The following is a 12,925-nucleotide window of genomic DNA, read 5'->3' as shown; positions in this document are numbered from 1 at the left end:
GGGTGGGTATGGAGATGGGAGGAGGCTCCTCTCGGAGTCCTCACTCGGAGGAACATCGGAGCAGGGGCCCTAACATGGGCAGCAGCTGCAATTCTGCTCATAATGTCTGCAATGTGGATATCAACGAGGCTGTTACATAAATATCTGGTTAAAAATGAGATTGCTTTTGGCATCTTCATCACGAAGTCTTTGACTGTTCCTATGTCTAGAATGGTATTGCCTAGGTCGTCTTCCAGGGTTTTTATAGTTTTGAGTTTTACATTCAAGTCTTTAACCCACCTTGACTTGATTTTTGTATATGGTGTAAGGAAGGGGTCCAGTTTCAGTCTTCCACATATGGCTAGCCAGTTATCCAAGCACTATTTATTGAATAAGGAATCCTTTCCCCATTGCTTGTTTTTGTCAGGTTGGTTGAAGATCAGATGGTTTTAGGTGTACGGCCTTATTTCTGGGTTGTCTGTTCTGTTTCATTGGTCTATGTATCTGTTTTTGTACCAGTACCATGCTGCTTTGGTTACTATAGCCCTGTAGTATATTTTGAAGTCAGGAGGTGTGATGCCTCCAGCTTTGTTCTTTTTGCTTAGGATTGTCTTGGCTATTTGGGCTCTTTTTTGGTTCCATATGAATTTTAAAATAGTTTTTTCTAGTTCTATGAAGAATATCACTGGTAGTTTAATAGGAATGGCTTTGAATCCATAAATTGCTTTGGGCATTATGGCCATTTTAATTATATTGATTCTTCTTATCCACGAGCACGGAATGTGTTTCAATTTGTGTCATCTCCAATTTCTTTGAGCAGTGTTTTGTAATTCTCATTGTAGAGATCTTTCACCTCCCTCATCAGCTGTATTGCTAGGTATTTTATTCTTCTCATGGCAATTGTGAATGGGATTGTGTTCCTGATTTGGCTCTCTTCTTTTTTTTTTTTTTTTTTTTTTTGAGACGGAGTCTTACTGTGTCTCCCAGGCTGGAGTGCAGTGGCGCGATCTCGGCTCACTGCAAGCTCCGCCCCCCGGGTTCACGCCATTCTCCCGCCTCAGCCTCCCAAGTTGCTGGGACTACAAGCGCCCGCTACCGCGCCCGGCTAGTTTTTTGTATTTTTAGTAGAGACGGGGTTTCACCATGTTAGCCAGGATAGTCTCGATCTCCTGACCTTGTGATCCACCCGCCTCGGCCTCCCAAAGTGCTGGGATTACAGGCTTGAGCCACCGCGCCCGGCCTTGGCTCTCTTCTTGATTGTTGTTGGTGTACTGATTTTGTATCCTGAGACTTTGCTGAAGCTGTTTATCAGGTTAAGGAGCTTTTGGGCTGAGACTATGGTGTTTTCTAGATAAAGAATCATGTCTGCAAACAGGGATAGTTTGGTTCCTCTCTTCCTATTGTGATACCCTTTATTTCTTTCTCTTGCCTGATTGCCCTGGTCAAAACTTCTACTACTATTAATATGTTAAATAGGAGTGGTGAGAGAGGGCATCCTTGTCCTGTGCTGGTTTTCAGCTTTTGCCCATTCAGTATGATGTTGGCTGTGGGTCTGTCATAGATGGCTCTTATTATTTTGAGGATTGTGGATCTAATCAAACTAAAGAGCTTCTGCACAGCTGAAGAAACTATCAACAGAGTGAACAGACAACCTACAGAAAGGGAGAAAATTTTTGCAAACTATGCATCTGACAAAGGTCTAACACCCAGCATCTATAAGGAACTTAAACAAATTTCCAAGAAGAAAAAAAACATTAAAAACTGGGCAAAGGACATAAACAGACACTTTGCAAAAGAAGGCACACATGCGGCCAGCAATCATGGAAAAAAGCTTAACATCACTGATCATTGGGGAAATGAGAATCAAAACCACAATGAGATACCCCCTCACACAAGTCAAATGGCTATTATTTGACTTGTGTGAATATTATTTGACTTATGTGAAATGAGATACCTCCTCATACAATAATGCCTATTATTAAAAAGTCAGTAACAGATGCTGGCAAGGTTGCAGAGAAAAAGGAACGCTTACACACTGTTGGTGGGAGTGTAAATTAGTTCCACCATTGTGCAAAACAGTGTGGTGATTCCTCAGAGACGTGTTCACAATAGCAAAGACGTGGAATCAACCTGAATGTCCATCGGTGGTAGACTGGATAAAGAAAATGTGGTGCGTATACAGCATGGAATACTATGCAGTCATAAAAAAGAAATGAGATCATGTCCTTTGCAGCAACATGGATGCAGCTGGAGGCCATTACCCTAAGCAAACTAAGGCAGGAGCAGAAAACCAAACACCACACGTTCTCACAAGTGGGAGCTAAATGATGAGAACACACGGATACAAAGAGGGGAACAACACACACTGGGGCCTATCAGCGGGTGGAGGATGGAGGGTGGGAGGAGGGAGAGGATCAGGAAAAATAACTAATGGGTGCTACTAGGCTTAATACCTGGGTGACAAAATAACCTGTACAACAAACCCACATGACATGAGTTTACCTGTGTAACAAACCTTCACATGTACCCCTGAACTTAAAATAAAAGTTAAATGTGTAAAAAGAGGAGAGAGAGAGAAGCTGTGGCCCAGCCGGGTGGTTTCCTCTTTTCTGGCTGATGTCTGCATGGAGAGAGTCCCTTCCCTGCCCCACTTCGTTACTACTTTCCTTTTATTTTTAACTTTTATTTAAAATACTGGTTTTGGATTTCAACCAGTATTTTAAGACTTGGGGTCTCATTTATTGCATCTCATCAAGTAAGTCCCTGGGAACCACTGTCCTTTAGCATCACCGTCCTTCCTAAAGCACTAGACATTCTAACACGGAAAATGAAAGCAAACTGCATGAGTGTCCTGGGACTGTCCGTAATAAAGTACCCCAAACTGGGTGGCTGAAAACGCACACTTATTCTCTCCCAGTTCTGGAGGCTGGAAGTCTGCAGTCCAGGTGTCGGCAGGGCCGCTGTCTCTTTGAAGCCCCCCAGGGAGGACCCTTCCGAGCACTGCCCCCAGCTCCTGGTGGTCCCTGGCAAGCATCTCTCCATCTCTGCCTCCGTCTTCATGTGTCCTCCTCTGCCTGTGTCTCTCCAGGACTCCAGTTATACTGGATCAGGGACCCACCCTACTCCAGCTGTCCTCATCTTAACCCGTTACTTCTGCAAAGACCCTATTTCCAAACAAGCTCTGAAGTACTAGAGTTGGGACTTCACCATATGGGTTTTGGAAGGGGCACAGCTCACCCTGGGATGCAGATGCCAGCTCCTGTTAGAGGACTGTGCTTTATAGGCAGCGCCTGTGGCCCGGTGAGAACTCTCGCTGCCGTCTTTGCTTTCTCACTTTCACAGACCAGCAAGCCCTGCCACAGACCAGGGTGGGCCTTGGCTCCAGCCACGTCGTGTCGCGTGCCTGCTGACTGGCGTTTGTCTCCTGTGTTGCCAGCTTGCTTGTTAGAGCTCAGAGGCAGGGATCTTGCCCCCACATCTCCTGAATCTCCCACCTCGGGCGGCCTGGCAAGGCCGTAGAGATGTGAACAGCCTGCCCTTCCAGCTCCTGGGGTACAGCCCGATGCTGCTGACATTGCCTCCACCTCCCTTGTCGGGGCTGGGGAGGGATTTCTTGGCTCCCATAAGTCTTTGTGGGCTTCCTAGTGTGTGGTTTTTGTCCCTTTTCATCCTCTGGGCTAGACAGGGCTGCTGTCCATGAAGTCCCCACCCAACCTCATGCCCAGGAGCAGCAGTGATTGACAGACAGCTGGGCACCACCACCTGCCGCTCATCCATGGATGCAGCAGCTGCGGACGCTGCCCCCGCCCCACCTAGAGAGCGTAACTTAACCCCAGTGACTTTGTTAACAAGAGACGCATAGTGGGGCCCTGGGAAGGTGGCCCTGCACCCACAGTAGCTCTTGGTTGGGTGCTTATGTTTCAGGCTGTGCTGATGAGCCTGGAGGTGCCCGGGCTGGCCCATCCATCGGAGACCCCGGACAGCCTGGCTACCCAGGAATGGGAGCCATCACTTCCCGGCGCTGAGTCCAGGGTTGTCCGCGTGGGCCTTCAGCAAAGGCTGACTGAGCCTGCCAGGTCCCAGGCTCTGCTCCTGGGCAGGTGGGCACGGGGAGGCAGTGGTGGTGTAACGGGGGCACAGCAGGAGTGGGACAGGTGAAGCTGGCCCTGGCAGGCGCTGCTGCCCTTCCAGGTGGTACTTGTGATAGGTGGTGTTCAGCTAGTGACCCCTGCCTGGAGGGCGAGGGGAAGCACCGCAGAGCCAGGGCAGGAGAAGCGTATGCTGCACGCAGCCCAGGCAGGAGGGGCATGGAGCAGAAAGAAACACAGGTGAACCGGAGGAGCAGAGAGGGTTCATGCTTCCTGCACACATGGGACCAGGACACGGGCCTGGTGGGGGGTGAGCATTCCTCCAAGCCAAACAACACAGGTGTGACAGCCCCTTTTCTAAAACATTATGGAGGCAGGAGGAGCAGAGATGGCTGCAGGGAAGTGACTGTTCCTCAAAAGCAAGAAACTCATGTTGCCTCACTTGTATATGCCAAGGGAACCCCTCGCTTTCTGTCTCTGGAGTCACTGAATATTTTTATGTCACTTGATAGCAGTACAGATGCTTAGGTTGATCTAAGTTCGTTTTTAAAATACAAAACACATCTTTAAGTGGAACGCACAGTTAATATGCTCCTGTGAAGTGGCAGCCCCGCGGCGTTCCCTGGCTCCGCAGCCGCCTGCTGAGGACGGTTCTTCTAGGATGAGTTGGGAAAGTGGAGCAAGGCTCAGCCTGCAGGTCCTCGCTGAGCTCAGGGAAGCAGCCCTGTGAGGATTGGGCTGCCTGGTCTGCAGGGGAATCTGCCTGGGACCCTGTTGAGATTCACCTATTTCAGATGCCAGTGATTTGCTGGGATTCTGGGGAGGTCCCTCGGGGAGCCTGGCACATCCTACCACCTTGAGTTTGCAAAGTCACAGCTGAGGGCCTGTGTTGGGACCGTGTCATGAGCCCTCCATATGCATCTCGCAGCTTTGCTTATGGTACAGGAGCAGACTGTCTGATGCTTCTGAAGACCTTTACCATGCTCCTATGGACAGAGTCGGGTAGACTCATTCTGGTAGCACAGCGTGGCCTCCCCGTCCAACTGACAGCTGAGGAAGTGGCAGGCTCTGCGTCTCGGTGGCCTCGCCCCAGGGTGCAGGGAGCAACTTTGAGGAAATGAGTGCTGAGCCTCCAGTAGGAAGGACTGTGCTGGGGAGGCAGGTCAGCCCCTTGTGGTGCCGCCCGCAGGTCACACTGGCCTAGGGCCCCTGCAGAGGAAACAGGATCCCGCAGCCGGGCCTGCTGGCCATTAGTGGAGCGTGCGCACAGCGATGCGGTCATCGTCTGGCAAACAAATGGTAGGACCGGACCAGGAGCAGACTGGCTCCCTGAGGTGGAGATTCTTGGCAGGTGGATCAGCTTCTCAGGAATTAATTCTCAGGGAGCCAGAAAAGGGGGCTCCTCCGCTTTTGCTTTGGTTTAACATGTTTCTTAGGAGGAATAAATAATCTTCCTTCCCCAAGGCAGGCTGTGTGTGTGTGTGCGCGGGTTGTATGTGCACAGTGTGTGCATGGTATGTGCATTTATGTGTTGTACATGTTGTATGTGTCATGTGCGTTTGTGTAGGCATGTGTGTGGCGTGTGTGCCGTGTGTTTGTCATGTGTATGTGTGCAGTGTGTGCATTTGTATGTTGTATACACACGTATGTGGGTGGTGCATGTGTTGTGTGTGTGCACGCACACATGTTGTGTGCATGTGTAGATAGCATCTCAGCCTCCTTGGGAGGAAGCCTTGAGTCTTTTTGGCTCTGCTGAGTCATAGCTGGTGGGCTTGCTCTGCAGTGCTGACTCACCACGCAGAAAAACAAGACAAAAAGTCCCCTTATTTTATAAAAAAAAAAAAAAAAAAGATGTAAGATAAATATTTGGCTCTTCAAGATAAGGCCACTGACTCATTCAGGGAGGTTAGGATGACTGCGTGTCCTCCCAGGAATGCAGACTTGGAGATAATTGGTTTGTAGACACTGTATCCGGAAGTAGAAGGTCAGCAGAAAGCCTTTCAGTTAGAAGGTATATGCACACCTGTGAGTTTTCCTGCCTCGTCCCTCTCTTTTTATGGCCATTAGGTTTCTGTTCCCACTGCTCTGGAAGTGTCACTCAGGGTCGCCTTCCGGCTGCTCAGTCTGGGATCTAGGCACTGGCCTGGCCTCATCACAGCACTGGCATGGGCCTCCATCTTTTCCTTATGTGGCCCCACTGCTCTTCCTGGTCTCCCTCCCACGTCCTGTCTGTTCCTTCTTGTATCCCTCCTTCCTCCCAGGGCCCAAACTCTCTCCGACGCCAGCAGGTGCCCTTGTGCATACTCATAGCGTCAGTGCCTCTGGGGAAGAGAAAACAGCTTTGTTTTTGAGTGGCTACTCTGCTGGGCCTACACCCCCTCACTTACTCCTCAGAGCTCATCCCTTCTCTGTGCTCAAGGTGACATGAACTTCCTGTAGAGAGAGGGAAACCAAGGCTGAGGATGGCTAAGTAATGTGCCCAGGGCCACCCTGCTGGGCAAATGGGAGTTTGCAAAGTGGCAGTCAGACCCAACTTGTGCTAATACCAGAGCCCACTTTCTCTCCTGCTTCCACTCTCTGTCCTGCCTCCCCACCCCAAGAGCCCTCTGTCAAAATGGCATCTGTGAGGTGAGACATCACTTCTTCACTGGTGTTAAAAGTTGTTCACCCAGAATGGAAACGGATCACTTGCATTTGACGGTCTAGTTATGCCCATCGCCTTGGGAACAAAGAAGGCAGTCCTGGTGATAGGATGGGGTGCAGATGTCGCCTGCTTCCCTGTGGAGGAGGGGATGGAAAACTTTCTTCTTGCTCCAGTGTGGGCAGGGAGGGGCATACAGAGCACTGATGACCCTCAGTGTTTTCAGAAGCTGGTTCTGGGCAATTCTCAGCTTGGGAGGAGCGTGGTATGATGCTGGAAGTGGCATTGTTAGCACATGGCAGTCAGAGTGAAGGGAGACATTCCTCAGCGTAAATAGATCATGGGCATTGGTTTTTGTTGTTGTTTGGTGGTTTTTGGATCTCGCTCTCTTGCCCCAGCTGAAGTGCAGTGGTGCAATCATAGCTCACTGCAGCCTCGTCCTCCTGGGCTCAAGTGATCTTGCCTCAGTCTCCTGAGTAGCTGGGACTACAGGCATATTCCACCATACCCAGCTAACTTTTTAAAAATTGTTTTTGTAGAGATGGGGGTCTCACTTTTTTACCTAGGCTGGTCTTGAACTTTTGGGCTCAAGCCAGCCTCCCACCTTGGCCTCCCAAAATGGTGGGAGTATAGGCGTAAGCCACCGTGCCCGGCCTGGATATTGTTAAACATTGTCTTTACATACAAATGTTGGCCTAGTTGGTTTCTTTTCCAGGAACCTGGGCCTATGCAGGGCACACACGTCAGTCAATTGTGTATACCTAATTTCATGGTAGCCAACTATGTCTGCAGCCGTTCAAGCAACCTGCTATTTTATTCTGTTTTGTTAGTAGAAGAATGGAGTATAACAACTTTGCTGGTACTCAATACCTGGAAACAGACAGCAAGTTCTTAACGCACGCTTTTTCCCTTTGGAGATTAAAAGATAGAATTCTAGTTTGACAACGTAGATACCAGGCTCCTGTTATTCCTGTGGTCCAGGGAAACAGTGGCTCTAATTTTCAGGTCCTCCACTGCAGAATGACTCATTCCTGCGTGATCTGAGCGTGATCTTGCCCGTATGGAAAGCTACCCTGTAAGGGAGCAGGGCGGTGAGGAAAGGCAAGGACCACAGCAGCGCCCGGGCCACCCTGCCAGACCAGGCTAGAGTTGCACAGATAAAGGCCCCGCATCTGATAAGTGCCGCCGCCTGCCCCTGCTGGCGCTCAGGATCGTACTTCTTGTCCTTTTAAAACTCCCTTGCACTCCAGCGTCATTGGAGGCCTGCAGGCACACTCTGAAATAGCTGTATGTGTGGGTGGGGAGGAGATAGATGTCTTAAAGTGTAAGGATCATTTCTTTCTCCGCAGGTGCTGTCACACTGGAAGCTTGTGGAAACCATGTTGTGTGTGTTAACCGAGTGGTGTTTTAAGAACACAGTGGGGCAGGGCCAGGACCAAGTATGAGGTCAAGTTGAGTCTTGTATTGTCAAGTACAAGACCGGCTAGCACAGTCAGGGAGGTCTTTTGGCTATCACTGGTGCATTTTATTTCATTCAGTCCTTTTCTCATAGCTCTCTGCTGCTTAGCTATTTGCCAAGGTAAAAATAGAGGGCTCTAAGGAAGGTTACATTCCAGAGCACATCGGCTTCTGTTCATACAGGGGGCGGCGGAGGGCTGTTGCTGAGATTTTCAGGGTGGTGATAAGGTTGTGCCCTAGAAGTGTGAATTCCCGGAGACCCTGGGAGGCCCCAACCCCCAGCAGACCCCCTCCTCAGAGGCTGGTCGACAGCCAGTATACCCACCCAGCACCTGGCCAGAGGTCAGGGCGCACTGCCAGCCATGTCGGGTGGGGGAGCAGAGGACGCCAGAGTCCACCGTCCGCCCTTCATTCTGGCTGGTGTCGGGTCACAGGCGGCCGGATCCCGTTACCCAGCCCAGGACATTCGGTTTCATTGAAGAATACCTTTCCCTTTCTGTTTCCTTGTGCCACAGACGATTTACATGGACGATGGAGTGTCATCTTTTGTCCAGATCAGAGGCTCCGTTCCACTGTTCTGGGAGCAGCCAGGGCTTCAGGTAGGTCATGAAAAAACTTAAATGTCCCCTTGTGATGTTGTCCGCCCTGCCCTTCCCTTCAACAGCTGGGGAAGATTTCTTTTACCATGTTCCTTTCATGGCATAGTTTCCAGTCTTTTTCCTTAGCCCTGTTGTGTTGAGCTGAGCTGCCAAAGTGTGCACACGTGTGTGTGTGTGCATGCGTGCATGTGTGTAGAAAACACAGACACCACTTTGTTGCTTCTGGTCGGCAAGGGTGCTGTGTGAAGCCGCTGACTCGGGAACGGTGCTGTGGTGCCTGCTGAGTGGGTGCCGCCAAGTGAGCTTGGGTAGCGCTGCCTGAGGTTAGACCCTGAGTTCGGTGTACTGAGGACGTTTCTGAGAGCCGTGACTCTCATAAAGGGCTCCGGGAAGGCTCTGTGGCTGCGTAGGGCTGGCACTCGGTGCTGCCTGTTGTGGGGCCACGTGAGACTTCCACAGCTTTCCCGTGGTTTCTAAAAATAGCCCTTGCCGTCCAAAGCTGGGCTCTGGTCAGTGCCAGAGAGATCTGGCATTCTTTCTCCTGGGAAGAGCGCAGGGTGGGGATACATTCCAAGAACACATTTGTCATCAGTGGAATGGCATGCTGCCTCCTTCACCAGGGTCTCTAACAAGGTGGGTTGTGGGCCGAGTGGACTGGAGGGGCCTCCCCACTAATCCCCAGTCTTCCTCCCTGCCCCAAGGGGACGTGGGTGCCTTCAGAAAGCCTCTCGGCCAGGGCCTTTGTGGCCTCTTGGCTCTTCTTACCGACAGCTCTCGTGTGACTGCATTTGGGTTGCCAGCTAGTGGCTAGCAGGGCCCAGAGTGCCATCTGCCAGGTTCCAGGGGTTGTTTGACAATGCTGGACTCAGGGTCCCCTGTCTTGGGTTCAGCTTCTTAGCCTCGCCCTTGACTTGACCCTGTGCCCGGAGCAGGTGAGTCACTTGTCCCCAGCGCATCGTGCTGACAGCATTGGTGAAGTTCTGGGTCAGCCTGGGCAGTGAGATGGATGAATGGAGGTCCCGTTTAGGCTCCGTGCTCTGGTAGGGGGAAAAGGCTTGATTAACATTCAGTCTTTCCACTAGAAGGAGCCCACCGCTGTGCACGAGATAACTGACAGCCTCCAGAGAAATGCTCCTGAGGACAGCAGTGACACAGAAATTCCTCCGGAGGGCTGCCCAAAGGAGGTTTATGGAAAAACAGCTTTATTGCAATATAACTTACCCATTTAAAGCCTACAACTTGGTGTTTTTACTGCATTTACAGTGTTGTGTGACCACCACTGTAATCTAATCGTAGAACACTTTGATCACCGCTAAAAAACTTCGTCCCCATTAGCCGTCTCTCCCATCCCCTCCAAGTCTCCCTCAGGCCAACTCGCCTGTTCATCTGCTGTCTTTATCTATAGATTTCCCATTCCAGACATTCCAAAAGAGTTTTTGAAACCTGATTTTCTTTAAATATGGAGTTTTCCTTTGGAAACTTCTGGAGCTCTGTATTCAGGAGAATGAAAGAATTGATCGAATGAGTATGGCACGAAAAGGAGATAGGGAGACCGTCTTGTGTTTCATGTAAAGTTTGTAAGAAATCCAAAAATTAGGGCGATGGTCATGATGGACTCTTAGAATTTGGGAATGACCTTTTGGAATTCATCCATTCCACCCTGTGACTCTCAGTTCAGCGTGCTCCTTTTTTTTTTTTTTTTTTTTTTGAGATGGAGTCTCACTGTGTCACCCAGGCTAGAGTGCAGTGGTGCAATCTCGGTTCACTGCAACATCCACCTCCCGAGTTCAAGCCGTTCTCCTGCCTCAGCCTCCCGAATAGCTGGGACTACAGGTGCCCACCACCACGCCCAGCTAATTTTGTTGTGTTTTTAGTAGAGATGGAGTTTCGCCATGTTAGCCAGGCTGGTCTCGAATTCCTGACCTCAGGTGATCCACCTGCTGCGGCCTCCCAAAGTGCTGGGATTACAGGCGTGAGCCACCACACCTGGCCAGTTCAGGGATCCTTCTTCCAGGACCCCCAAAGGGCTGTCCTCCAGGCCACGACTGGGGATGATTCTGACTCTTGGTGAGTTCCTCCTGTATTGCACTGCTGCGTCTGTCCAACTGTAGAGTGTTTTGGGGTGTGCAGGAGTAAATCTGATTCTTCTCCGTGTGACTCACCTTCAGCCCTTGGAGGGAGTCTTCTGGTTCCCTCTTCTTCTTGTCTTCTCTAAGGCCTCCCAACTCCTTTGGCCACCTTCTCTCCTGTTTCTAAGACTCTCAATGTTCTCATCTCCCTCATCTAAAAAATGACACTCCTTTTTTGTCGTTCCCCTCTGAGATTTCGTTTTGGTCTCCCCCTTGACCTTCGTGCTACCTCAGATGTAGCCGGACCCGCCATGGGATGACTGTGCCTCAGTCTGTCAGGGGCCAGGAGCAGCGGACCCTGAGATCTCAGCTTTTTGGCAGCTGTTTCACCCTCTTAAATTCCTAACACTTGTGCTACACCAAAGCCTGCATGGTTTCTTCTTTTTGTTTTTGTTTTTGTTTTGTTTTTTGTTTTTGAGACGGAGTCTTGTTCTGTCACCCAGGCTGGAGTGCAGTGGTGCGATGTCAGCTCACTGCCACCTCTACCTCCTGGGTTCAAGTGATTCTCCTGCCTCAGCCTCACAAGCAGCTGGGGTTATAGGCACCCACCACCACGCCCGGCTAATATTTTTTGTATTTTTAGTAGAGACAGGGTTTCATCACACTGGCCAGGCTAGTTTTGAACTTCTGACCTCAAGTGATCTGCCCGCTTCGGCCTCCCAAAGTGTTAGGATTACAGGTGTGAGCCATTGTGCCCGGCCTCCGTGGTTTCTTCAAAACAAGTTTCAGAAGGCTTTAGTGTTCCTTAATCTTATTAAGGATTTGCTAACCTTTGGGCCTAATACCTGTGTTTAGCCTCTAAACACCACTCATCATCAAAGAGAGATGAAGTCATCTTCAGAGAGGGCCAGGAGGGTGGTGGGAAGTGGTGGTCTACCATCACTGGCTTCAACTGTCACTATCAAGCCTAAGGCCGCTTCTGGTTATTTTTCTCCGCTTTGAACTTTTTCTCTTCCTTCTTCACTTAGGTTAGATGAAAAGTGCAAAGATTTTGGTGTGAGTAGCTTGCATATTAAGCTGCAATGCTGTCCCTTCTTGATGGCTGCCGTTGGAAACCCAGGAGCCTAGCAGGCTGGTGCAGGGGTGGGCAGAGGGTCGTGGATGAGGATCTGTCTGCATGTTTTCCCAGGAATGGTGCTTTCAGTATTTCCTGACTCCATTTCTAGCAGCCGTGTACCTTTAATAAATTTCATTTTTACTGTGTAAATGGGTTGTGCAGTTTATAAATAGCCACATTGAAATTTTACCCTTAAAGCGAATTGCTCCCTAGTCTAGCTAGTTCAAGAATCTATTTATGATCTGTGTCTGTGGTTGACAACTTTGCTCCCCTGGTCATTGTAGAAGCTTCCTCACCCTAATATGCCTGTACAGACACATGCCTTGCCAAGGTGAGTTCAGTCTGTCTTTTGAAGTTTCCTGAAACTGAACCAAATGGAGGAGGATGCTGAGTAGAGCAGACCTCTCTTGCCCTACCTTCGCCTCTTCCCTGCCAAGTTCATTGAGTTGTGGCACTGGATGGGCACGTTTATGTGTTTGTACCTTTATTTGTTCCAAAAAGGACACGAGATGGCTTGTAGTATAATAGTTTCAAAAATAAGTGAAGAGGTCTGGATGAAGGGAGTCGAATTGGTGCCCACAGTGCGTGCCATGGGTCTCATGTGCGTGGGAAGGAATCTGACACTTGTTCCAAAAGCTTTCCCACAGCCACCACAGAAAGAACCACGGTCACAGCCAGTTTATGACAGTGACTCAGAGCACGAGCTTTGAAGCTCTGCAGACCTGGGCTCAAATTCAAACTCTGGCTCCTCTGCTTCGTAACCATGTGTATTTGAGAGGCTCTTGTCTGTGCCAAGCCTTAGTTTACTTTTCTGTAAAATGGGGCTAACAAGATCTCTCGTATAGCGTTCTAGAGAGGATTAAAGAACATAGTATAAGAATTTGGCTGGGCGTGGAGGCTCACGCCTGTAGTTCCAGTAATTTGGGAGGCCGAGATGGACGGATCACTTGAGGTCAGGAGTTTAAGATGAGCCT

General features: G+C 49.9%; 1 protein-coding gene across 2 annotated transcripts in view; it reads left to right on the top strand.

Moving 5' to 3' along the window:
• SYNJ2 (synaptojanin 2) overlaps window positions 1-12,925 on the top strand; it is a 117,541-nt gene that overhangs the window by 52,688 nt on the left and 51,928 nt on the right. For both annotated transcript variants that reach the window (XM_025382885.1, XM_025382886.1), the window contains exon 5: window positions 8,682-8,765. In XM_025382885.1, the coding sequence (XP_025238670.1) occupies window positions 8,682-8,765 (84 nt within the window). The remainder of the gene's footprint in view (window positions 1-8,681; window positions 8,766-12,925) is intronic.

Source organism: Theropithecus gelada, chromosome 4, assembly GCF_003255815.1.
Source record: "Theropithecus gelada isolate Dixy chromosome 4, Tgel_1.0, whole genome shotgun sequence".
Taxonomy (NCBI): domain Eukaryota; kingdom Metazoa; phylum Chordata; class Mammalia; order Primates; family Cercopithecidae; genus Theropithecus; species Theropithecus gelada.
This window is presented reverse-complemented; position numbering and strand designations above follow the sequence as displayed.